We start from the raw sequence: 27,102 nt of genomic DNA on the forward strand, positions 1-27,102 counted from the left end.
ACAGCACATAGTAGGTGCTTAATAAAGTTGTGCCGTGTGAATGGATTTCACTGTCTGTGGCATCCCTCTGTGACCCATGCTCCAGGAGGATGCTGGGGAGGGGACAGAGAGAGCAAGGTCTTCCTAACTCCCAGGGGGCTGCACTCCTTCAGGATCCTTCCATCTAAAGAGCAGCGGAGGTGGGTGCTTCAGTTCTTCTTGGCTGTCACAGAAAAAAAGGAGGCCCAAGGAGGAGAGAAGTGTGAGGGAGAGTGGGCAGGAGTGTGGAGGAGTGAGCAGTTGGAAGGTTCCTCCTTCCCATCTACTGGCAGTGATGGGCAGGGGAGTGGAGCGGACCCTCTCCTCCACCATCCCCAGTGCCTCCCTCCTCCCGAGGGAATTAAATTGCATCCGAACCGAACCCCAGGCTCTGATTAGAGCTGGCCAGCTGGGCAGGAAGATTGATCATCCCAATTACTGCAGCCAAAACAGGAGGAGGAGGGGTTGGGGGAGCAGGTGGGGGTGCTCCAGCAGAAGGGGTGTCAGGCCAGCAGGGCCTCCCTTCCCTGTCCCCACACCCCTCAGGTGGGAGAGGGAGGCTTGGGCACCCTTCTCTGTCTCTCTCATGGACTTTGACCATCTGTTTGCCTCCCTCATGGATATGGGAGGCCTTGCTGGGGGTGGTTTACTCCTCCCAGGAGCAGGGAGGATTTCTGGGTAAAGTGGTGACCATGAAATCATAGCATCCTTGGAACTTGAGAGAGGGGGGGACTGGAGAAAGTGTCCTTCCCTAGGGGCTGAGTGGTCCCTGATGTCTGGGCTGTCCCACTGAGATTCCATGCACATCAAGAAGCTATACCTATTGGCAACTTGCACAGGATCCAAGGTGTCACCCAGTCCAAGAGAAGCCCAGGCCTGGCTTACACACCTCTGGCGATAGTGAGTTCACTACCTCTTGCACACATAGCTGTACCTGCCTCTTCCTCAAATGGCCCACCTCAGTCTTGCTGGGCTCCCTCCACCCATCTGGGCCCTGTGCTTGGTACCCCAGGAAGGGGGTCAGCCTGAGTCCTCCTGCAGCCTCCTATCCATTCTGCTCCCTCCAGCCACCGTCCCCCAGAACTGGAGGAAACCAGGGGAACTCCACATCTGATCATGGCACTCTTCTGCTCAAAGCCCTGTGCTGGCTCCTCACTGCCTCCAGATGTCTGGTTCCTCTATGGGAGGCCATCTGAGGCCTTCCTCTATAGCCCGTGACTGTCTTCACCCTCACCTCAGCTTTGGACATAATTGTTCCTCTGTCCCCAGAATGGCAGGGCTGCCAAGCCTCCAGACCTTGGCTCACAGGGCTCTTTCTGCTGAGAGACATGAATCTCCTGCCTGTCCCAAAACCTTCTTTGCCCTTTGAGACTCACCTTAGACACCCTCTCCTCTGCCCCGACCAGTGGGCCAGCTCATCCCTGCTTCTTGGGAACCCTCAAGGTGCCCGAACTTGCACTCTGTGCTGGTGCTGACTTCTGACTTGGCTCTCCCTGGCCTTCCTGTGAGTCCCAACACAGTGACCAAGCTTGTTTGTCACCAGATCCCAGTGCCCAGTCCAGGCTGCCTGGGGACAAGAGACCCTTGGAAAACAAGGGTGAGGGTGGACATGAGAGCGACAGTCCCTGGAGGAAACTGCACTCCTGCTACTCGAGCCCCTGGTAACCCTCGCTTTACACCTTGCTGCTTCCCTCAGCCTTGGCAGATCCCCCCATGGTCCTCTGAGGGGCACTGGCTGGGAGGCAGAAAGCCTCATTGGCAGACTATGACAACTGTCTCCCTGCCTTGGCCTCAGTTTCCCCACCTGTGAAACGAGGTGCCGAGGGCTGGACCGTCATCTCTGAGGTCCTCTTTCCTTTAGATTCCTTTTCTAGCTATTAATCACACCTGTCGTATGTCAGGCACTGTGCTAGTCTTAGACATTTGTGATTTCTCTGGGGGATATATGTTTTATGTTGACACGCAACACAATGTCTGGCATATTGTAACCTTTAATAAATGGACACTGCCATTATCAAGTTATTATCCCAATAGACATCCAAATCAGCATTTTATAGATAAGAAAATCAGGGCATTGAGAGGGGAGTGACTTGTCCGAGTCCATGGAAATGGGCACCATTTCACATGGCCCTCCTTCCTGACTGGAAGAAAGCACTCATGCTTGGCTACTGTGTGCCTGACCTGAGTCAATGTCCAGATACAGATGGAGCCTGCCCTCGTGGCAGGTCCAGTCTGCTGAGCAAAAGGGACCACTGTGTGCTCACAGTGAAATGATCTATGCATTTCAGGTGTGCTTGGTGGCGTGAAGGAAAACGCAGGGTGCTGTGAGACGTGACTTGCCCTGGGGTGATCGATGGGGAAGCTTCTAGCTACTCAGGTTGACTCTTTGCTGTCCTAGGCAGCTAAACCAGCTTGCAGGCTGACAGCCCTGGAGGGGCCGGCTGGATGCCGCGCCCGGCAACCCTGCCCTGGCGTCTCTTTGAAGACTGTCCCTTTACAACTACCCTTTCCACTGAAGGACTCAGACACAAATTGTACTTTAAATTCAATATCGGTCATTAATATTTCATGATTACAAAACGTTAAAGATAATGTCAGTGGAAGGCGCGTCTGCATGGGCAGAACGGATGACTCAGAGGTTTGGGGAGCGGGGAGCCGGCATACTAAGTGGGCCCGGAGTCTTTGAGGTAATCCGGGATGACAGGCAGTGGCTCCTGGCTGAGAGCAACATTCTCCAAGGTGCTCACAGAGCTCTGCTGCTGTGTATAAATATTTCCCCTCTGATTCCTGTCACCTCGTGTTTGTCACGCCTGGGAGAAGGCAGGACCTTGTGACCTCTTGTGCATCCCATTTCTGGGGAAGCCCCATGGACACTTCAGCAGGAGGACACAGGATCAGGAGGGCACACCTGGTGGCTTTGCTTTCAGAACTCTTGGGGCTCTTGGGGGCGGGGGATCTGGAGTTGAGCCCTGGCCTGCATGAACTTGTTTTGGGGTCTTGAGGCCATGACTGTTCCTCCCTGAGCCTGTTTTCTCATCTGTAAAATGGGGGTAGTAATTGTGTCTTTGTCTCCCAGAGATGGCAAGAGGTAGAATGGATGGATGGGCTATTTGTCACAACCAAGGAACTATGATTGGAGGAACAGTGGGGAGAGACCTGGGCTCTGGAGTCAGACAGGCTGGGGCTGGCGATTTGCACAAATGACTCATCCACACACTGGGGACAACAGAATTGACATCTTAGGTGTAAAGAGTCAGTTGGATTTGTCGCTGTAAAGGGCTGCTTATGCCAAGTGCACAGTCGGGGCCATCGGATACAGGTAATTAACTGAGCACTTATTAAGCCCCCACCACTAGGCCAAGTTCTTTCCCTGATTTTCCCAGTGGCTAGTATCCTGGGCGAGCAGTGGGCAGGGGCTGGAGATCACAGCTCAGAGAAGGGATCTTCTCCTTGCCTTCCCCAGGTCAGTTGGTGGGGAGTAGAGGTGGGATGTGATGGGCCTCTGAGAGCCAAGAGTGCAGGGAAAGAGAGGCCACTCAGCAGATGCTTCGGAAGGACCAAGCAGACCTGGTCCAAATCCCAGTTCTGCCACAGCAGTCCTTGCGCAAGTCTCCCACGTATCGGAGCCTTGATTTCTCCCATCAGTAAAATGGGTGCTCATGATGCTACTGATCAGCTTTCAAAAAAAGCATATTCAGGAAAACATGGGGCCTGGAAGGTATATTCAGAACAAATTGTGTAGGGTTTTTTTTTGTTGTTGTTGTGGGGAGGGGTACACCCTCCTATTCTTTCCCATTCTGGATTACAGACTGGCATGCAATTCTAGCTGTTTGCTCAAAGAGACCCTCAGATTAGAACCAGCATGCTTAACCCAAGAAGGGACTTGCCAGTAGTTAGATGTCAGGTAGGTGACAGGCTGGTGGGAGCGTGTCTTTGTGACTGGCAGCCGGCTGTTGCCCCCTGGCTCTGTCTGCAGCCTGGAGCGTCAGTGGCTGGCCAGGGAGTAGGTTTGGAAAGGCAGGAGGGGAGCTTTCTTCTCCCAGTCCAGCGCCAGTTCCTCTGCAGCCACCTTTGTTCTCTCTTTCAAGCCGTGAAGGAGTGGATTCAAAGGCTCCAGCAGCAGCAACGAGGGCTGAGCCGGCTTTGTGTTTTCCTTTAAGCCGCAGTTGAAAGAGACAAGGGAACTTCAGCCTAGGGACTTCCTCAGCCTTGGGATGGGCGTGTGGGGCAGCAGGGAGAGGAGGAGTAAGGCTGGCCAGAGGAGCCTAGGCCAGCGGGCAGGGGCGAGTTTGGGCGCTGCCCACAGTCTGCGGCTCAGAGACCACTAGTGGTCCTAGTGTCACCACTGCTTACTGGCAGCTCTGTTGACTCCTGAGGCCTCAGAGGTGCTGTACGGCATGCCCACTGCATGCATGGAGAGCGGGTGAAGGCAGAGGCCCTCTCCTGATGCCCCACAAGTCCCAGTACCCTCTGCTCCTCACCTCCATAGCCTTGCTTATCTGAACCCTGTATCTCAGGATCCCCTTCTTTCTCTCCCAGCTCATACTTCCTGTGTTGAAAACTGCCTGTGAACACACACACACACACACACACACACACACACCTTCCAGAAACTTCTACTCAGCAGTGTCAAGCAAGCTGCCTGTGGCACGTGTGAAACTTAAGCCAAGCACCTGGGAGTGGTCCATGACCCCTCTCCATGTCTCAGGTTCACATGGCCCTTCAAGCTGGTTCCCCTCTCCTTGACTGACAGCTCAGTCTTTGCCCCACCCCTCAACTTTTCCTCCTCCCTCCATATTTGCCTTATCACTTTGCCCAGCTCACAAACTTCCCCGGCCAGCACTGAGACCTTGTGCTGTCCTGTGGTCCAATCCCTTGCCAGTCAGGATGGTGCCTGTGACCAGCAAGTATTCAAAGCCAGGTGCTTGCTTCTCATTCCATTGCTGCAGGTCCGGGCTGGGCCATCATCCCCCAGCTGAGCCCCCTTTCCCCTCAGCCCCCTGTTGATGCTCAATGAAGCCGCCACAGGCACCTGTCAGGCAACACCCGACTTTGCTCAGTCTCCTCCCGGACTCCCCCTCATGTGGAGGAACGTCCAAAGACCCCCTGCTCTACCTCTCCCGACCACATTGGCTTCCTTGTGGTTCCTCTAACCTATTGGGTCGGTACCACCTCAGGGCCTTTGCACAGGTGGAGTGCTCTTTCCCGTCAGCATGGCGCCCTTACTTTCCTGAGGTCTTTGTTGAAAGTTCTTCTCTGACGCCCCTCTTCCTTCCATCCCCTTGCCCGTTTTCTTCTCTCCCGCTCCTTCTCAGCACTTCACGCCACCCGACATAATGAGCACTCTTCCTCTCAGTTTGTTGACGGCCTATTTGTCCCCTAGGATAACAGACACTTATCTGTCTTGGTTGAGGCTGTATTCCCAGGCCCTAGAACGGGCCTCAGCATGTTGTAATTAGGTACTCAATAAACGAGGGAAGAAAGATGGTCTCAAAACTAGCTAAGGGGATACCCTTAGCTTGGGGCCCCCCCTGGATCTTTGTTCCTGTGGGCCTTTTGTCCCCACCTTCACCCAGATGGGCTCTTTCCCCAGTTTCTTACTCTTTGCTCTGCCCTCAAGGTCCTTGACTGACAGTTCAACCTTTGCCCCGCCCCAGTCATTGGCCCCTCCCCTCAGCTTTTGCTCCGCCCCCACATTTGCCGCTAGGGTGTCCAGCAACTTCGCCCAACTCACCCGCCTCCATGGCCAGCACGGTGATGTTATGCCAGCCGGCCGTCTCACGGTCCAGCCCCTTGCCCGTCACGATGGCGCCTGTGTTCGCGTCGATATCGAAGATCTGGTCCAAATCCGAGTCTCGGTCAATGGCGTACCTGAGGGGGCAGGGCGGGGCTGATTGAAGGTGCCCCAGTGCCCGATGGAGCCCGTGTCCATGTTCCCTACCCCACTCCCAGAGAGGACCACCTGCCCGGATACTCCTAACAGGGAGGAGTGGGAAGGGGTCTGGGTTGGCAGCTCCATGGCACTGGAGCCTTTCCGACCCTCAGTTTCCCCAGCTGTTAGTAGGTGACTGCCTGGCACAGGTGTTCCATTCTTATCTTTCCAAAAAAGGTGACCTTGGAATTGGGCTTGACCCTCGAGAGCAGGGCTGGGAAGGGTATTCGGGGCAGGCAGGCAGAGACAGGCGAGAACGCTTCAGAAAATGACTAAAGGTGCAGAACAGTCAGCAGGGCACAGGATCCAGGAGTCGGACGTGCCCTGGGGAGCCAGTGAGGAGATCTGAGCAGGAGAGGGACAGTGAGGGGCTCATAGACAACTTGGAGGTCAGGTGGAGGCCCCCGACCGGAGAGTGGGCTGAGCATGCCCAGGGGAGGGGGAGCCCAGGCCTGGCCGCTGGATCCTCCCGCCTGCGCAGCCCCAGCCGGCTAATCTGCGGCTTTTCAGTTGCCGCGTGAAAAAGCCCTTTGTTCCGCCTTCTTCCCAGGCTTTTGTGCGGCGGCTCCAGGCCTGAAAGGCCCGTGTCCAACACATGTCTCAGGCGGCGGCGGCCCAGAGAGGCCCCGCCAGCGCCGGCCGCCGCTTCCCCGCGCAGATAACGCGGGCGGGGGCGCAGCCGGGCTGCTCCGCACACAAAGCCCTCAGAATGGCAGGCAAAGGCACATTGTGCAGCCAGGACAAAGCAGCCTGGTGGGGAGAGCTCAGCCCAAGCCACGGCCCCTCCCACAAGCAAGAGGAAGGGGCCTTTTCCCCAAACCTCAGAAAGGGAAACTGAGGCCCAGGGAGGTGAGAACACCAGAAACACTACCTGCCCCATGCCGAGAACCTTATGACCCTTCCCTGGGCGGGGGGGGGGGGGGTCTTGGCTGCATGGCCAAACCTCTCTGCTTCAGTTTCCCCTTCTCTTCAATGAGAATAATGACACAGGGAACTGCACAGTTCTGGGAACAGTGGGAACCGGGTTTGAGTTTCCTGTCACTTATTCTACCTGTGTGACTTTGGATCAGTCCCTTGACATCTTCGGTCTCCTTGCTCATGGGGAGAAGGTGATGATGCCTGCCCATGCACCATGGTGCAGGTTAGGGAGGGACAGAGCAGACTGTGTCATGCATAAGGAGGCAGGCAGAAGGGGGAGGCATGGTGAGTTCCAGCCAGTGTTCTACCTGCCAAGCTCTTGTCCCAGCCCAGGGAATGGCTTCTCAAAGTGAGAAGAGGTCCTTATTTGCACAAAGGTGTCATATGGACTAGCAATGACCCTGCCCAGAGTAGCACAGTGACTGCTGCAGAATTGGAATCTTTATCCAAATTTGGGGCTGTGCCCAGAGTTCCTTCTAGCTTTTTGAGCCATTCAAAGCTTCAGTGCATGGAGCTCAGGTCCCCTTTGCCCTCAGCTGGGCCCTGACGGGTGTTTGGGTCCAACAAATACAGAAGACTATGAGTGTCACTCAACTGGAAGGAATCTTGGAGATTCTACAGGTAGAGGACAGAGGACATGATGGGCTGGGGCTGGGGAGGATGTCTGCTGCCTCCTTGATAAAGCTGCTGCTCCTCCTCCCTCTTGTGCTCTTCTACCTCCTCCCTTTCCTCCTCCTCCTCACTGCTTTTCTCTTTTGTTCCCTCCTAGAGGGGAGGCAAGGGCTGGAACCTAAGTGGAGGCAGCTGTTCCCAAGGCCATGTGGTGGGAGCCGAGGGGCTGCCACTAAACCAGCTAAAGACTTGGGCTGCAGGTCACTGAGGCTGACTACCTGGCTAAACCCAAGAGTTTTTGTTCCAGCTCAGAGGGCCAGTGAGTGAGCTGGAGGCTGGAGGAAGGGTAGGAAGGGTTAATATGGACTGGGGCCTGGCAGGCACCGGGGAAGCTTGTGCCCCTCATGTGTAGGTATATGTATGATTGTGAGTCTGTCCCATGTTGTGAATGTGCAATGTGTTTGTGTGGCGTGAACATGTGAGTGGCGTGTCTATGTACGTGTAAGACAGTGTGTTGTGGTTGGAACAGCAATAGCTCAGGGGGCAGCCATTCTGCCCAGGGTCTTGCACCAAGGCATGCTGCCCCCAGTCAGGTCACTTGCAGCCGTGGAGCCTTCAGTTTCCATCCAGCAGAGATGGGAGGTTGGGATGCAGCTAAGGTGCTAGCTGGGATCCAGGAAAATGACTCCAGCAATGGGAACCATTGTCATTCTAATTGTGACTAAGAAATGTCTACCAGGGAGAACACAGAACTACATGCTGGGAGTGTGGGGGACTGGTGGCACCATGCATATACATCAGAGCATGGCCAGTGGTCATGAGGCAACTGGGGGTCTGAGGTTCTGCTTCCATCTTGCCCTCCTGCTTCTTATTTAGTCATCACCACCAGGAGGGTAGCAAGGGGAACCGGGGCAGGTGTGGGTGGAAGCACAGTGAGGGAATGTGGATATGCCAGGCCAGTGTGAATGTGTGTGTGTATGTGTGTGCATGTGCAAGTGAGCAGATGTGCTTGCCCATGTGTACAAAGGGGGTCTGGGAATGGGGGTTGGAAGCACAGATCTAATACCTATCTGCTGTGTGACCTTGGGCAAGTCACCTAACCTCCTAAACATGGAGATAGTAATGCCTACTGTACAGGCTGGCTGTGGGGTTTAGGCAAGTGACCGTCAATGAAGCACTTATGGGCTGGGCACCTGGATGCAGATCTTCTCGGGTTCCAGATCAATGCACTTTGTGCTGTGCCCACTCTGGAGGGCTGGGGGTTGGGGGATGCAGTGCTAGCTTTCTCTGGCCCAGTGTGGACTCTCCTGGTTGTGATGTTCAAAGGAGACTCATGCAGTAGGCCCAGTCTTCCACTGGCCCGGGTCTGGCTCATCTCCGAGGCCTATGCATGGGGACGGCACAGCACAAATGTAGGAACTGCACCAACCACAAAGAGTCATGACTCTTTGTCATGACTAAATTCCAGTCCTTCCTCTTGCTAGCTGGTGGCCTTGGGCAAGTCACTTCCCCTCTCTGTCCCTCAGTTTCTTCATCTGTATGATGAATGTGATACCTTCTGAGGGGGGTAGGGGAACAATATGGGGCAACTTCTACTCCCCCTGAACAGGGGCTCAGGAAAAGCACTTGGGCCAGTCTGTATTTCTGAACTCCCCAGGCAAAGTGCAGGACCCCACTTCATTTCTTCACTCAAGACACGACTCCCTGCCTGCTTCAGGACCATTGCATTTGCTGTTCCTGCAACCTGGAGCACCCTCCGCACATCTTGGCAATGTTGCTCCCAGTTTATATCTCCTGTGCCTGACCACTCAATCCAAAGTGGACTCTGTGGCCCTCATCCTTCCATTCCCTATTACTTTATTTTCTTCCCACCCTCACCAGCATTTAACCATTTGCTGACCGTCTCCCCGCACGCAGGGGAAGGAAAACTCCCTGTGGGCAGAATTCTTGTCTCACTATCCATGCCCCCACCGCATGGAACAGTGCCAGACACAGCTCAATGACCCTTAGAACAGGAAGTTAGGATACAGTTCTGGGCAGTATGGGGCCTGAGGACATTTCCCTGTCACAAGCAGTCCCTCACTGGCTTCATCTCCATATCTGTACCCCACAGGCTGGGAGATCCATCCCCACCTCTGCCCTTGATTGAATCACCTCTGTTATCCACAGGCCTGGCTCACGGCCACACTAAGGAGGGGAGCTGGGCAAATGTCTGGTGTTAAATTGGACCTGTCCTAAGCTCCTGGCAGGGCAGGCGCCTCCACATCTGAGGAGCCCCAGGGAAGGGCCAGCAAAGAGAGATGAAAGAGGGTGAGAAGCAGGTTTCAAAGTTGTTCCCTTCAGCACAGATGAAAGCAGAGGGGAGGAAGGCGAGTGGGGAGGCAGGGAGGGGTGTGCAGAGCCATAGCAGAGGACAGAGATACAGACAGTTGCTGACCCAGGCTCAGGGCCCAGCCAACTCATATGACTCCCCATGGGTGCCTGCAGATGCCACCCCTGCTCTAGGCCTCAGGTTCCTGACACACAGGGGTGACTAGAGCCAGGCTAGAGGCTGAGGTGGTTTCAAGGCTGTGCCTGTTGGAAGAGGGGTAGAGATCTGAGGCAAAGATAGGGTCTGTGCAGAGGCAGAAGAAACTCAGCATTACCTGCGCATGGAGTGTGAGCTCCTCAGCCTTCCCCCGAGGCCCCTTTGATGGCCACTGTGCCCCACCTACCTCCATCTACTGTAGCCCTCAGTCTGCTTTCTGCACACACCTAACCCCACCTCTGCTTTCATATACCTGCACAAGTGGTTCCTCCACTCAGAATGGCTTTCTTTTCACATTTACACCTGACCAGACCCAGAGGCCCAGATCAGTTCAATTTTTTTCCCCTTCAAGAAGTCTTCCCAGACCCCTGAGGCTACCTCCCAGCCTGACAAACTATGGGCAGTTAAGTAAGATCGAATCCTTGTTTCTCATTGCTTCGGGCTGTCATGTAAGATTGTATAGGCTGGCCACTGTACAATTCTAAGAGGACCATCCAGATGGATGATAATGGCAATGACATCCCTTGGAATTGTACAAGGTGGAGTTAACTTTTCCCCTCCCTCTCTGCAATACTGAACACAGAACTAGGTACAGAATCAGCTCAAAGATAACTTGCTGACTACTACAGGGGTTTTAGGGAGGAAGAATGAAGCCCCAGAGACATTCCCCCCACCCCTGACCCTCCTCTGGATCAGTTTCTGCTACAACCTTTCTTCCTTCCTCTTTATCTAGGCCTCCCCAGCCCTTACAGCTCCTAACCCCCTCCAGGGACGCCTCTGTCCCGGTCCTTGCTCTGCCTCTGCATATCACCGGCCTGCTTTGGTCCCTTTCTGGCTTCTTTCCAAGGCTCATCTCTGTTTTGCATGGCCAAAGAGGCCCCTTGACCTCTTTCAGTTCTTCCTCTTTCTAGGGCTCTTCTTTCTCTCCACCCTCTCCTGCTCACCACTGGTCTCCTTACATCTGAGTTGGTTTCTGTCTCTTTTCTCCACCTCTCTACATTTGCACTTCATTCATTCGTCATGCGTTCAGATGCACAGGGCCTGGTGTAGGCCCTGAGGTTGATGGTAAGTGAACCCCTGTAGTAAGGACTCAGGGAGCATGCCACTTAGTAGGAGAGGCAGAGGTGTCAGAAAAGTAGGTGTGTGAGGAAGGTCAAGGGTAGGGCTTGGGTGGGTCTGACATTTCAGAAGAGCAGTTAGGCCTTGCTGACAGGGTAACTTCTGAGCAAAAGGAAGTGAGAGGATACGCCCTGGGGAGAGACAGAAGGGACAAGCCCAGCCCATGGGAGGGAAAGTCTGGAGGTCACAGGGAGGTGATGAGTGGGGTCAAGGTGAAGGCTTGACTTTCATCCTGGGCAGGACCAGGCTGCCTCTGCCTGGATTCTGAATGAAAAAGTGGAGCGGGGAGACCCGGCTGGCAGTGAGGAGGGGCCATAGTCAACAGGGTGTGTTGGCAACTTCAGGAGGTGTGAGAGAGGGGGATCCGCTGCTCCATGGCTTTTGATCTGAACACCTGGCAGGATGGAGGTGGCATTCTGGGAAGGGAGATGACTCAAGAAAAATTGTTTTTGTTTTGTTCTGTTTTTCCTTTAGATGGACCTGGAATATGTCCAGGTTCTGAATATGTTAAGTGAGGTGTCCAATGGAGACCTGCAGAGTCTGTAGAGAGAGAGAGAGGTGGGGCCATGGCAGGCTGGATGGAGCAAGGGAGTGTGGCCAGAGGGGAGGAAGGTGCGGTCAGCCCAATTCTCTGTTCTTCTGTGCACCTGGCTCACTGTCCTTGTCCTGAGTCCCGCGTGTCCCCTACTCTCTGTGACTGTTCCCTGTCTGCCTCCTGGGCTCCTTGGCCGCCCTCCAGTCCCCTCCTCCTCCCTCCCGCCCGGTCCCCCTCTGCCCGCGGTCTGTCGCCGGTGGGTGGCGGGAGAGCAGGCAGCAGGCGTCGGCCCCGGGCGGGGGTCTCACCGGACGGGCCGGTTGGCGGCGTCGGGGTCCCGCGCCGTCACCACGCCGACCAGGGAGCCCACCTGCGCGTCCTCCTGCACCTCCAGGAGGCGGGAGGGCGGCCGGAACTCGGGGGGCTCGTCCACGTCGGTCACGGCCACGCGCACGATCGCCTGATCGCGGAACGTGCCCAGGTCTGCGAAGCGCGGGTCCACGAACTTGTTGAGGGCCTCCAGCACCACGGTGTGCACCGGCTGAGACTCGAAGTCCAGGCGCTGTTGGGGGAGAGGGCTGGTCAGTGGCCGGGGCCTGGTGGACCATGATGCTCCCAGGACGGGGACACAGTGGGTGGGGCTGGCCCAAGGTCACAGGTTGGCTCAGTTGGGGAGCCCACGAAGGAACTGGCTGTCGGAGACCCAGACCAACCCTTTCTGCTACAGTGGGGAAACTGAGGCTCCAAGATAGGGGGTCTTGGTAGCAATACCAGCCCCCTGTGTGATGAAATCCCAGACTCCCCACTCGGTGTTGGGACATTTCATTCATTTATTTACACAAAGCACTTACTATGTGCAGTAAGTATCTTAATGATAGTAACTCGACTTTACAACAACCACCTAAGACTCATGCACCATGGCTATGTCATTTTACACAGGAGGAAATGAAATCAGAAAAGTTGCCACTCGCTGAGCCAGAATTTTAACCCAGGTAGTGTAGCCCCCTGCATGGCAGAGGAAAAGATTGGCACAGGAGCTGCAGTCTCCCAGACCTGGGTTCCAATTCTGGCTCTCCTGCTGACTGGCTGTGACTGGCCATTCTGGTGTGCCTCTCTGGCCTCAGGGTAGTGATAAATGTTTCCTGGGACCCAGGAGGAAGGCTGGTAACCATCTACCCTGCCTGTCCCTGGAGATCTGCTGCATGCACAGCAAGCCTGTCTCCTCTCCAGGGGGGCTAACGGTGACCCTCTGATGAATGAGCTTCCTGGCTGAGAGTCTTCTAAAGACTCACCTTAGAGCAAAGGGAAATTCAATGGCAGTGCCGCAGGCGCCTTGGTCACATGGTGCAGTAGCTTTTGATGGGTGGTTGGGGGTGGCATTCCTGGAGACCCACAGGCAGGGGCCCCCCATGTGTCCCAGACCCTCCCCTTCCCCAGCAGCACAAATGGCCCCCTCCTTCTCCTGTCCTGTTTGTTGCCTGGGAAATCAGGATGCAGGAAGGCGGATGCTGGGCCAGCCTGGGAGTGAGCGATGGTGGCTGGAAGCAGCTCATCAATCAGGCAGGACTCCAGGCCAGAGCCATGGCTGACTCCTACACAGACACCGCAGGAGTTGGCTGGAGCAGCAGTGCTGGCTGAAAGTGGGCTGGGGCAGCCTGGGAACGATAGCAAGTGCTGTGCTAGGGTCCCGAGTCCAGGCTTAGTGCTCAGTCTGTTGTTTGGGGATGCTGGGCCCTTGAGCCTCCATCTGTGAAATGGGCTCATTCAGAGTAAGGACACATGGAGATCAAAACACTGAAACCCTTGCTGGGCATGGTAGTGAACATCTGTAATCCCGGCATGTGGGAGACTGAGGCAGGAGGATCATGAGTTCAAGGCCAGCCTGGGCTACATAGGGAGACTCTGTCTCAACATCTCCCTTGGCCCCCCCAAAAGACTGAAATATACTCAGTGCTCACAAAAGGTAGATTCTGATGCCAGACCACTCAGGCCAGTGTCCTTCCTGGCCTTTGCTAGATGTGCAACCTTGGTCAAGTTACTAGACTTCTCTTGGCCTCAGTTTCTCATCTATAAAATGGACAGTCATAGAACCTCCAAGGTCTGATATAGGGATTGAATGAGTTAATCCGTGGAGGCTCCTGGCACACTGAGCACAGTGTTAGCTTCTGAGAAGCAGCTGGGGGGCTGGGAGCACTCCCCGTGGCAGGTAAACAGCAGGTCGCTCTGTCTGCACAGCAGGCTGTTGGGAACAGGCACTGCGCCTCGTGGAGGGCAGAGTGCAGGATCGGAGAGGATTTGAGGAGGTAGATTCTGGCTGAGTGGGAGGAAGAATGGGCCCCCCGTCTCTGGAGGTGTACAAGGGTATGATGTCTTGTAGGCTGGGGCAGGGGTTTAGTCCTCCCGTGGGTAGCAGGTTTGTGTGGACAGTCCTGGAAGATGGATTTTTTGCTTCTCTATTACTTCTGTCTGGTCCCCCAAGGATTGCTGATTCTGTAGTTTTAGCTTCTGCTTTCTGTACCAATCAGTGGGCAGGGAAGACTCAAGGAAGGAAAGAACTCCAGAGTTGCCAGACCTGGGTTCAAATCCTGACTCTATCCCTTACAGGTATGATCTCTGACAAGCTCCTTTAACCTTTTCCCTTGTAAAAACAGGGACAATCGCTTCTCTATTAGAAGGAAACACAGGATTACAGGGAATGAAGAGTGTGAGGGGCCTGGAATGGACTTGAGGTAGCACACTGTTGTATTTAAGATTGTGGATTCAAATCTGCATTGAATCTCAATTCTGACAAGTAGCTATGCAACGTCAAATAGGTCACTTAACCTCTCTGTGCCTCATTTCCTCATTTGTGAAATGGGAATGATGTCAATGTTTTCCCAGGTTGGTCCTGGGTTCTCTAGAAAGATCTAATCCCTGGAGTGCAGTGAGGTGGATGTACTGACCACTCAGAGCCCTCCCTGGTCCTGCCCCTCCCACCCCTCCAGGGACAGTCGTACCTTTTGCACTACTATGATGGCCTCCTGCGTGTCGCTGTCTGTGGTGACCTTGAAGGCATCTCCACCACTGCCGCTCTCCTCCTTCAGGCGGTAGGTCATGTCAGTGTTCTCGCCCACGTCTGAGTCCTCGGCCTTCACGCGTCCCACAGCTGTGCCGATGGGAGCTGACTCCTGGATGCTGAACTGGTACATCTCTGCAGGGGACAGGCCACGAGCAGGGATGGGGCAGCCTGACCCCAGCCTTCCTGGGTGCTGGGGGAGGGGAGAAGGGGCCCAGAAGTGTGTGTGTGGGGGGGTGGGGGCTGGGTGGTATCTGCAAGGGGCTCCCAGGGTGGCCAGGTAGGGGCTGGGAGAGGCGAGTTCTCTGCAGAAGGCTTCTTTGGGCCTCAGTTTCTCTATCTGCCCAGTGAGGAGGGCAGAGGAAATGATGGTGAGGGCTAAGACTTTGGAGCCAGTCATAGCTGGATGACCCTGGCCTCGGTTTCCTCATCTGCCGCATAGGGTGTTTTCCTGGCACCAGCGTTGCCATGGCAACCAATGCAGATGGTGCTGCCTGACTAGTGCTCAGTATGGTGCCCGGATGTGCAGTTGCTCAACCAATGGAGCAGGGTGCACCAAGATGACCGGGCGCCTGCCAGGTCCCCTGGAGATACTGACGGCATTGGACCCTTCATTTCCATGAGCAGGCGAGCACCTCTGACGTCCCCAGCTCACAGCTCTAGGCCCTGGGGTCACAGACTCACCCGTGCTTCCCTCTGACAGGAATGGTTAGACATCCAGGGGTGACTGGAGAAAAATAGAGCAGGGACCCTGTGGGATGCTAACGAGGAGGGCATGCAGTTTTAAATAGGTTGATCAAGAAAGCGCTCACCAGTTGGGCGCTGGTGGTTCACACCTGTAATCCTGGCTACTTGGGAGGCTGAAATCAGGAGGATCTGAGTTCTAGGCCAGCCCAGGCAACTAGTTTGAGAGACCCCCATCTCCAAAATAACCAGAGCAAAATGGACTGGAGGTGTGCTCAAGTGGTACCTGCTTTGCAAGCACAAAGCCCTGAGTTCAAACCAGTCTTACCACCCCCCCAAAAAAAAAGAAAAAAATGAAAAAAGAAAGGCCTCACCAGTGCCAGGGGCTGGCTTAGTGGTATATTGCCTAGCATGCATGAGATCCTGGGTTGATCCTCCAGCACAGGAAAAAAAAAAAAAAGGGATTCTTCAAGAAAGTGACATTTCTGCCTAGGTCTGAAGGTGGCAAGGAAGCGAGGCAAGCAGATATTTGGAAAAGAGCATTGTGGACAGAAGGAACAGCAGGTGCAAAGGCCCTGAGGTGGGTGCAGTACCTGACATGTCTGAAGAACATCAAAATGGCCATTTTGGCTGGAGGGGAAAAGCAGAGGGGACCCAGGATGCAGATAGCACCCTGCTCTCTGACCAGAGCCAAGGCCAAGGTGAAGATGGCTTGCTAAATGATGGGTCATCCCAGGCAGTGCGGGGTTCATTCTCACACAGCAATCAGGAGAGCTCCCTCTAAAACACAAGTTAAATGTGCCACTCCCTTGCTTTAATCCCATCCATAGCTCCCCACTGCCATAGGGATGGGTTTGTGCAAGCCCCTGTGCTGCCTGGTTCCTGCTTGCTTCTCCTCCCCATCCCCCACTCCCACGCTGCCTGCAGCCTGGTTGAAGGTCCACTGACTCCATAAATATCACTCTCTCCTCCAGCCAGGTCCTCTCCTGTTTTCTCTGTCACCCTCCCCATGTCCCCTCTACTTCCAATTTGACCAATGTCGCCTCCTCCAGGGAGCCTCTCTGTACTCCAGGCCCTGCTCAGGGCTCCCCTCAGCCCAGGTTATGCCATCGTGGGCACTACTCCACTTGGCTCTCATTTCTTGTGAGTTCTCTCAGCTCGAGTGTGAGTTCCTCATTTCTTATTCAACAGGTATTCCGGTGCCTGACAGCACACCAGGTTGTCTGGCACACAGTTGAACACTGGGTGAAAGCCATCAGGAGTTACTGCATTCATGACCCAGATATTAAAGAGTCTGACAATACCAAGTGTTGGTGAGGATGAGCATTTCTTCTTGGGGAAAACACTTCTGGGTTTCATTTACTAAGGCCAAATGTATCCTGTGACCCAGTAATTTCACTCCTCTGTATACATACCAGAGAAATGTGTGCAAGTGTGCACTAGGAGACGTGTGGACTGATGTTCAAAGCAGGTCCTTCAGGACAGCCACAAACTGTAAACAACCCAGTGTTCACCCCAGCGATGGAATACTATGCAGCAAGTAATATGAATACAGCTACAAGCAAAAGTGTAAGTTCATAAATATAATTTTGAAAAAGCAAGGCGCAAGACAATTTGTATTGTATGATTTCACTTATGTTCAAAAATGAGTGAAATTAGACCATGTTTGATGATGCATACAGAGGGGAGCAAACTCTATAGAAAAGCAAAGGAGTGCTGGGCACATTTCTAGTGGCTCACGCCTGCAATCCTAGCTACTCAGGAGGCAGAGAAACCAGCCCAGGGAAATAGTTTGAGAGACCCTATCTTGAAAAATCCCATCTCAGAAAAGGGCTGGTGGAGTGGCTCAAGGTGAAGGCCCTGAGTTCAAGCCCCAGTAGTGCAAAAAAAAAAAAAAAAAAAAAGAAAGAAAGAAAGAAAGAAAAAGAAAAGAAAAGCACAGAAATGATGAACCTAAGAGCAAGGGCTTCTGATGTCCTGGTTGATGATATCTGGAGTGTCTGCTTTGTAATTACTGTTGAATTGGATGTTTCTATTTTATATCCTTTCATTTGTATGCTGTATTTCATAACAAAGGAAGGAAGGGAGGAAAAGGGAGGAACAAGGAAGGAAAGAAGACAGGAAGGAAGGGAAGAGGATGCAGGAGGAAAGGGGGGAGGAAGGAAGAAGGAGGGAGGGACAGGGAGGGAGGAAGGGAGGAGGGAAGGAAGGAAGGAAAAGGGAGGAAGAAGGAGGGAAGGAAGAAGCAAGGAAAGAAGACAGACAGGAAGGAAGGGGGGAGGGAGGGAGACAGAGGGAGAAAGGGAGGGAAGGAGGAAGGAAGGTTGGAGGAAGACAAAGGGAGGGAAGGAGAAAGGAAGGAAGGAAGGAAGCAGGTAAGCAAGCAAACAAGCAGGCTTTCTGGGGCCTAGCCTCCTCCTCTGTGCTCTGCCCACACCCTGTTTCAACTCAGAACCAGTACAGAGCCTGCCCAGATGGGCAGAAGGCTGGGTGTGTGCCAGAAACCCCCCCTTCCCCAGATGGGACTGGCGGGGATCGGAGCCAGGGTCCCTGTGCTGAGGGGCTGGGTGGCAGGCTCTGCCCAGCAGTTCTGTCTGGCTAAGGAGCTGGGCCGCGGTGATGCTGTGTGCTCAGCTAGGGGATTGGATTTCCTTATCTCGTGGGGGTCAGTCCCCTGTGGCAGAGCCTAATGTGAGAGCGGCCGACCTCAAGTAATGACTCTCCCGATAGGGATCAGCCAGCTCCCATTGGCATTCAGTCTCTGTCAGCTTTGGCGGCTTCCCTGCATTAAAGCTGGGCCTGAGCTTGGGCCAGCAGCCCCCAGCCCCCATTGTGCCAGGAGAGGTAGAGGTGGGAAGTCGTCCTAATCCACAAGCAGGGTCAGAGGAGGAAGAAGATACTTGTCCTCAGACTCAGTTTCCCTTCTGCCTGTGTGTGCCTCTGTCCACATCCCTGTGAGCCCTGTCCCTAATACCTACCCTTTAAGACTTGGGTAAGAGGCACGTGGGCATGTCCATGGCTGGGATACCTTCAATGTCCCTGAGAGGGGCCTGCGTGGATAGGCAGAGGTGGGTGATGGTCCACACACTCAGGAAGCAAGGGGAGGAGTGGAAGGAGACCGTGTTCCTTGGATGTCTGAAAGTCAGACATGGCCATGGGTGGAGGAGAGTGGAGGCAGCAGGTGGGTGGGTGGAGACGCAGGTGGGGACCCCTCTTTAAGTGGGAAGCCTAAAGGGAATGGCGTCAGTGAGGGGTTTGCATGGGCTGACAGACAGACACACAGATGCAGCCTTCTCTGGGAAGGCCTCACTCACTCTGTGGGAAACGGGGTGGGTTGTCGTTGACATCGGTGACCACAATGGTGACGGTAGTGGAGCCAGATAGGCCGCCAAGCTGGCCTGCCATGTCTGTGGCCTGGATCACCACCTCGTAGCGTTCCTGGCTCTCACGGTCGAGGTCGGGCACAGCCGTCCGGATCACACCTGCAGGTTGGTGAGAATGAGGTCAGGGAGGCCCACCACCAGCCACATGGGCTGAGGCAGTGCTCTGACCTGCTGTGCTCTGAGGTGGTTCAAGTTCAGGGGGAGAGCGGGTGATGCAGAAGACAGTGATGTGGCTCCAGGGCTGGTTCAGGGCCCAGCTCAACACATGCTTGCACACTCACATACACTCATACAGGTACACTGCAGAAACAAGCGTACTTAGATAACCCACATATGCACACACACAGACTCACAAAGAGACACTCAAATGTGCACAGACACCCAGACACCTACTCTCACACACACTGCTCTCTTTCTCCCCCCAACCCCCTACCTTTACACACCTGTCACTAACATGGCTGACTGACAAACATACATACACACACACACATGCTCCTCACCCTCATAACACAAAAGCAAAACGTTGGAGCATTTGGTTGACTAAGAAGCCTGTGTGCTAGAACCTGCCACTGTGCTCCTACGTGGACAGTCAATCCCACTTTGGGGACTCAGTTTTCCCACTCGATTAGCTATATGTGAGGCGGCCTCATCCTGACTTGTCTCTTGTCAGTAGCCCTCAGCCCAGAACCAGGGCAGCAGCTGGGTGGGTGTTTAGTGAAGTAAGCTGGGCACATGAGGACACTCACTGCAGTGTCACACTCACCTGCACACATGCGATAGTTTGCACATAGGTGGACCACGTGCGTAAGAACACACATAGCTACTGCCACGCATTCCATGTTCTTCTCTTCATGGTTAAATGACCACCCCTTCTCCACCACCCTCTAGGGCCCTGCACCACCCCCTCTTGGCCCTAGATTCTCTGTTCAGTGACCAGCGGATCACTGGACAACTGGACAGACAATCCTCCATGCTGTTCACAGAGTGTGTGTGTGTGTGAGGGGGGCAGCATCACAAATGGGTTGCCTGTGAGATGAATTCTGCAGGGCAGGGCAAGTTTCTTATCTCCCTGCTGGCAGAAGAGACACAAGTGTGTGTGTGTGTTGGGCGGGGGGAGTTGATGAGGCATTCAGAGCCTCTTCTCACACCCCCTCCAACCTGCCGAGCACAGGTGGTGACAGGTGGCACCCAGGGCCTGAGCACCAGGTGGAGTCATGCACCAGCAGCCCCACGATGCGCCCCATAAAGCCAATGCTCTGACTCCTGATGTCCCAAAACAGTCCCCAGATGACAATAAAGGCAATGGAACAGAGGAGAGGCTGTGTGTGTGTGTGTGTGTGTGTGTGTGTAACTGGGAGGATTCAGGGCTAGGGGCTTCGGGTGGTCCTGCTTTTGTGGAATTACAAACATGGGCATTCTGTCTAACCAAGGGTCACGTGGACCCCCTATTGGTGGCTTTCCAACTTCTCAGTAGGCCCCTTCCCGGCCCCTCTGGTGCCACAGCTGGTCTCCCGGGACAGGGAGCCTTAGCTGCAGATGACTTTGGGGACAAATCCTAGAGCTGCCATTCTTTGGCTGTGTGATTTTGAGCAAATTCCTTCACCTCTTTAAACCTCAGCTTTCTTATCTGTAAAACAGGAAACCACAATACCTACCTCAAGTACAGGATTTTCTCAAACTTGGTATTGACCTATGGGGTGGGTCGTTCTTTGTAGCGTGTGTGTGCATGCATTGGGGGGCTGTCTTGTACACTGTAGAATATTTAGTGGTACCCTTTGCCCCTACTACATGTCAGTAGCATCAACTGCCCCACCCAGTTCTAAAACAGTCTCCAGACACTGTCAAATGGACCCTGGGGCAAAGCCAGTTGACAATCGCTGAGAACAGCATGTAAAAATGACAATAACAAACATGTCTGTGCATGTTCTTTGTGCCTGACATTATTATCCAAGTGAATGGCCTCACTGAATCCTCTCAACAGCCACGTAAGGAAGGTGCAGTGATCGTACCTGTTTTGCAGATGAAAAGATAGAGGCACAGAGTAGCTAAGTGCGTTGTCCAAGGTCACAGAGTAGAAAGCACACAGCCAGGATTCAAATAGGCACTCTGGGTCCACAGTCCACATTTGGAACTGGCTCTCTGCCCAGCCTTCCTCATACCCCTTGCCCTACCCATTCGGGCCTCTGACAGCCCTGCCTCAGCTCCTAGAGTGTCCTCCTTGCTCTTCCCGGTGCTACTCAGAAAAGGCATTTCTAATTCTGCAGCAAGGTCCTCTTGGCCCATTCTGGGTGCTGTACGGAAAGCTAGGGATGGGGAGGGGCCTTCTGGGCCCCAGCGGGTCTCTTGCTGAGGCTCTGAAGCTCTGGACAGCAGGACCTCCCTGGGAAGATCCTCTGCCTGGGGGGAGGGGCGGGGGGGAGGGGGAAAGAACACAGAGTGGAGAGAGGAAAGGAAGAACAGTGAGGGTGGAAGAGAGAGGAGAGAGAGGGGAAAGCGATAGGCCTAGTAAGAGACAAGAGGGGAAGGGGATGAGGGCAGGGGAAGTCATTCTCAGGGGTGGAGAGGGAGAGGGGAGGAGGAAGGAGGGAAGGGAGACCGAGACAGAAATAGAGAGAAGGGAAGAAGTGTGGCAGTGGTGAAAATAAAGCCAGAGAGAAATCCAAGAAGAGGCAAGAAGAGAGAGACCTTAAGAGACAGAGTCCTGGAGAGAAATAGAAAGGAAGAAGGGCAGAAAAAAGTGACAAGGACCATCAGAGACATACACAGACAACAGGAGGAGGAGGAGGAAGGGATGGAAGGCAGGTGGCAGACTGACAGTACAGTGCCACTAGGCCAGAGGCGGGGCTCCCAGGTAGAAAGGCAAGGCTGGAGCTGACTCTAACTGGGCACGTCCTGTGCACCCTGTGGACCACTTTACATCTAGGGTCCCAGTGATGTAGCAGTCTAGTGTAGGATTTGGAGCCACTGCGCATCTATGAGCCTGGGCACCAGAAACCTTCATCCCCAGCTCTGAGTAGGGATTGGAGAAGTCTGGCTCCATCTTATATGTGAGGAGGAAGGCTGCACATGGCTGGCCTCCCTGATGTCCTTGCTACTTCCTGCTCCAGAGGGTCTGGGGACACTAAACCCTTCTCTCTTGGAATCTGGTCCTGACGTCCTATAGAGTGTGTGATTCAGGAGTCTTCTCTGGGGATCTGTGGGGTGGGCACCCAGAGCCGATGCTGCCTCTGGCCCTGTCCTGGGTCACACACAGTGGTAGGTTACTATGGTGATAATTTCTGATAAACCACAGCTAACAGAATCCACAACCTTGGAGCGTTCTCCCCTATGCTGAATCTGGCCTTAGCCATGTGACTTGCTCTGGCCTATGGGACATCAACAAGTGTGACCAAAGCAGAGGCTTGCTAAGCCCTTGTGTTCTGGGGCCTGTCCTCTTGGAATCCTGAGACCACTGTGCAGTGATGAGAGGCCACCAAGACAGATAGGCCCAGTCATGCCAGCTGTCCCCCAGACGAATCACCCCCAGCAAACTGACAGGAGTGACCACCACAAAAGAACTGCCCATCCATCCCACAGACTTGTGACAAAAATAGACTGCTACTATGTTAAGCCGCTAAGTTTGGGGGAGGGGGTGCTACATAGCCATAGATAACTGACACAGAAATGCGATTGGTTGGGCTGTTCCTCCACTGGTTTTGTCTGGGCTCACTCATGCAGCTGCATTTAACTGGAGGATCAGTGGGGCTGGGAGGTCACATGTCTGGCAGTTGGTTCTGGCTGTCCTGTGGGACACATTGGCTCTGTCATCCTCTAGTAGGCTGGCCCCCTTACATATGTGGTCTCAGGACTATGTTCCAGGACAGCAAAAGTAAAAGCTGCCAAGCCCCCTAAGACCTAATCTCGGAATTTGCATAAAATCCTTCTGCCGTGTTCTACTGGCCAATGCAAACCACAGGCCAGCCCAGCTTCAAGGGGTGGGGAAATGGACACCACCTCTCCGTGGGAGTGGGGTCTGCATCCTCAGGTTCCACCGACTGCAGGTTGGAAATATTTAGGAAAAAATGCATCTATACTGAACACACACAGACTTTTTCACCATTATTCCCCGGATAATAGCATCTAACAATGATTTGTATAGCATTTACTTTACATTAGGTGTTATAAGTAATCCAGAGATGATTTAAAATACGTGAGAGGTTCTGTGTAGGCTACATGCAAACATTGTGCCTTTTTTTTTTTTTTTTTGGTGGTACTAGGGTCAAACTTTGGCCTTGTGCTTGCTAGGCAGGGCCCTACCTCTTGAGCCTCACTGCTAGCCCCTTTTGCTTTAACTGTTTTTGGGTTAGAATCTCCCAGTTTTTGCCGTTAGGCCTGGACCGTGACCCTCCCTATTTATGCTTCCTGTGACAGGTACAGGCCACCATGCCCACCTTGTTGGTTGAGATGGGGTGTCAAGAACTTTTTGACTGGGATGGCCTCAAACTGTGATCTTCCTGATCGTTGCCTTCCGAGTAACTGAGATTACAGATGTCTGCTATCATGCCTGGCTAATACTATGCCATCTCATATAAGGGACTTGATCATCCATGGGTTTTTTTTTTTCCAGTACTGGGATTTGAACTCAGGGTCTACAACTTGAGCCACTCCATCAGCCCTTTTTTGTGATGGTTTTTTTTTTTTTTTTGAGATAGGGTCTCATGAACTATTTGCCTGGGCTGGCTTCGAACCACAATCTTCCTGATCTCTGTTTCCTGAGTAGCTAGGATTACAGATGTGAGCCCCTGGCGCCCGGCCTTGTCTGTGGATTTTTGTGTCTGCAGGGGTCCTGGAAACAACCTCCACAGATACCAGGGACAACTGTGGCAAAGGGATGGGAGAACTGATGGCCCATTTTCTGATCTGCTATATCCTACTCCTCACTCTACTGCCCCATGCTGGGAGAAGCATGGTGGGAGATGCTGCACTCCTGGGGAGGGGAGGGGATCTGAGGTCCAAATCCATGAAGGGTTTCTGAAACTTTTTGACTCTGCAAATTCATCCATTCACTCAATCATTCATTAGACATTTACTGAGGGCTCCTGATGTGAGAGTCACATATGAGCAGGGTGGAAAGTTTGGACTCTGGGATCAGGCAGATCATCTGACATGCCATCTGACCTTGGGCAAGTTCTTGAGTCTGCCTGAGCCTCAGTTTCCCATTCTGTAAAATGGGGCTGTTGAGTGAGACAAAGCGTCCAGTAGCATGGCTCACATTTTGGAGACTCCTCACTGACCCCTTCCCTCAAGTCCGGGTTGGGAAACTCATAAACGAGTTGCGCACGGGCAGAGCGATCCATGCTGGTCTTGCGTATTGATGGGACCTGGCACAAGATGTTCGAGTGACACTTGGGCTGACCCTTTGGCTGTTGCCCCCCTACCACTCCTCACAGCCCGGTATAATTGCCTATTTGTTTCTGGCTTCTATGTTACAACAAAAACTTCAGGAAGGCAGAAGCCAGGTGTGGTTCCTCATCCTGACCCCAGGATCTGGCACCAGGCACATTCTCAACAAATGTCATCTTCATTCCCTCCTGGTCAAATGACTGTCCCTTGCCCAGTTGAGAACTTTCAGCAGAGATCCTCAAGTCTCCGAGTCTTTTATTCCCGCTGGGGTGGTGGTAGGCGAGGGTGGTAATTATAACCTGGTCACGACTTCCCGCAGCCTTGTCTTCACCCATCGCCCCCAGTTCAGCTTTTCTCCTCACTGCCCCCTCCAAATGCTGCAGAAGGGGCCCTGGAGCCCATGTAACGCTTCATTAGCCCACAAATGCCATCCCTGTCACCCCTGTGGGGGGCTTGCTGGCAGGCCTGGCCTTTAAAACACACAAGTTAATTCCTCCTCTGGCACTTGGGTCTCACGGCACCCCGCCCCCTCCCTTCCTCACACCTTCCTCTCAGGCCGCGTTCCGGCTCTGCTCCCTGCTATCTGCACAGCGAGAACAGACTGTACCTCGCAGCAGCTGCTAAATATAGACCCGCATCAGCAGAATATTCCTGGCTGGGGAAATGGAGTTGAGGCAGGGAATGGTACCAGGGCGGCTCTGACAGTGGGGCTGGGGGGTATGGGTAGGAAAAATCTGGCTTTTCCTGGGAAATGTCAGGAAGGACCCTTTCAGAGCCAGAAGTTGAAGACCCTAGAAGAAGGACCCTGTTTGAACCCCTTCACCCACCTTGTGTGGCGCTCCCTTTAGGGCTGCTTGGGAGCTGTGCCTGCTCTTCTGGGCTCCAGAACCTCCTGCTTGCCACCCTTGTCCCGACCTCTGCAGTAGGGGATGGTTCTTAGGAGGTGGCTGCCTTTCTTGTTCTCTGAGTCTGATCATCCATCTGCCCCACCCCAGCAAACTCCCAAGACCCAGTCTTGGCCCTTCCTTTATTTCTGTGCTCTTCTCTTCTTCTGAAAGTGTGTCCACCCTAAGGTGCCTCCCTCATCTGGCTAGAGGGATGAAGGCTTCACCACTGCATCGTCATCGCCTTGTACAAGTGTGGGACTGAGGCTTTCCCACCCCTTGCTCTCTTGGCTGGTGTTGTCTTCCCCAGAGATTCTCATGGCTCTCACCTCACTTCATTTGGGTCTCTGCCCCAAAGATCACCACCCCAGAAAAACCTTCTCTGATTTTGTAATCTAAGTCTCTCTCCTTACCCTGATTCTTGTTTCTTCTCAGCACTCACTGCTTCCTGACATCATGTTTTGACTTGGCCTGTGTTTACACGATTATTTTCTTATTCCTTTCTTTAAAAGCTTCATGAGGGCAGTCTGGGACGTGCCCACTGCTGTATTCTTAGTGCTTAGAACAGAGCCAGGCACCTAGTATTCACTCAATTAATAGCTGCATGAACGAATGAACTTTCCATGGAATTCTCACAAATCACATGAGGAGGGTATACTATCGTCTTCCTTTTGCACATGGAGAAACCAGCTCTTGCCCCACCATTCTCAGATAGCTTGCTAGAAGTTCTAGATGTTTTTTCCCCCTTCACTCATTATAAACCAACATAGTTAAAGCCTCAGACCCTTGGGCACCTTTGCGAATCCTCTGCTCCCAGATAGCTTTCCTAATTCACCGTCCTCTCTCTGCTTCTGTGGAAGGCCCCTTGCCTAGACGAATATACAGGACTAGGCGGTGGCAGGGAGGATCGCAAGAATCAGCGCTCCTAACTTTGGGGTCAGGGTCTCTCAATGTTTGCCCCTGTCAGGATCTCACTGGTCCCCATGCTCTCTCTCCCTGGCATCTCAGCACAGCCTCATTCCCAGGCCTTCATCTTCTCTGGCTTCCTAACTACACAGGCTGTTAAGGTATCCAAGTGGGTGTTGAGAAAGCTTGCAGGCTTTGGGGTTTTTGTCCTATGCTGGGCACCCTGGGCTCCAAGGCCTCCCTGCCTCCAATTCCTGCCTCTGAGCCAAGCTCTGCAGCAGCCGCCCAAGGGATCTTGTTAAAATGAAAACCTAAGCATGTCACTTCCCGGCTTAGAAGTCATCAATGAACGTGCAGCATTGGTGAGGACGAGGGGAAGCGGGCACTCTGATACACGGCTCGCAGGAGTATAATCTGGTACGTTTCAGCATTATCTATCCAGATTCCAAACGCATGTGCTCTTTGACCTGCCTTTTCCACTTCCTGAAAATTATCTTGCAGATACACTCACACAAGCACAAAATGATGTATGCATGAGGTTATACAGTGTGGCTTCGTTCATTGTAGCAAAAGATTGAAAATAGCGTAAGTGTCCATCGGTAGGGGACTGGTGAAATAAATTTTAGTGTATCCTATTACAGACATTAAATAAAAGAATGAGGAAACTCTTTATGGACTGATAATGGGGTAATCTTCAAGATGTATTATTAAGCAAAAAAGGCAGCTATGTGTACAGCATGTGTTTATGGCTACCATTTGTGTAAAAATAAAACAGATGCATGTGCCTTATTTTCTTGTACATGCATAGAACAGCTCTGGAAAGACTCACAAGAAAATTCCATTGGACACAGTCTGGGTGGCTTGGGGACTGGACAGAGTGAGGAATTGCCACTAAGTGCTCATTTGAACCTTTTGAATTTGTAACCTTGCAATGTTCTATCTATTTTTAAAAATGACTTAGTATTTTTCAAGTGAGTGAGTCCAAGTCCTCATAGGGTGTATACACAAGTGGCTACCTTTGGGGCTGCAATTACTGAGCACAGGGAGTGGGAGGCATTTTCTTTTGTAGCACATCTTTAATGTTTGAATGTTTCTAAAATGTATTACTTTTGCAAGGAGGTAAAAATAATAAAGATATTATGCGTAA

General features: G+C 53.2%; 1 protein-coding gene across 3 annotated transcripts in view; it reads right to left on the bottom strand.

The window, feature by feature from the left end:
- The window catches only part of Cdh22 (cadherin 22), a 65,846-nt gene that overhangs the window by 16,202 nt on the left and 22,542 nt on the right, over positions 1 to 27,102 (bottom strand). For all 3 annotated transcript variants that reach the window (XM_074074884.1, XM_074074885.1, XM_020168102.2), the window contains exons 4-7: positions 18,715 to 18,882; positions 14,658 to 14,851; positions 11,970 to 12,223; positions 5,753 to 5,889 (exon numbers count right to left, since the gene is read on the bottom strand). In XM_074074884.1, coding sequence (XP_073930985.1) covers positions 5,753 to 5,889; positions 11,970 to 12,223; positions 14,658 to 14,851; positions 18,715 to 18,882 — 753 coding nt within the window. The remainder of the gene's footprint in view (positions 1 to 5,752; positions 5,890 to 11,969; positions 12,224 to 14,657; positions 14,852 to 18,714; positions 18,883 to 27,102) is intronic.

The sequence above is a fragment of the Castor canadensis genome, chromosome 5 (genome assembly GCF_047511655.1).
Source record: "Castor canadensis chromosome 5, mCasCan1.hap1v2, whole genome shotgun sequence".
In the NCBI taxonomy this organism is placed as follows: Eukaryota; Metazoa; Chordata; class Mammalia; order Rodentia; family Castoridae; genus Castor; species Castor canadensis.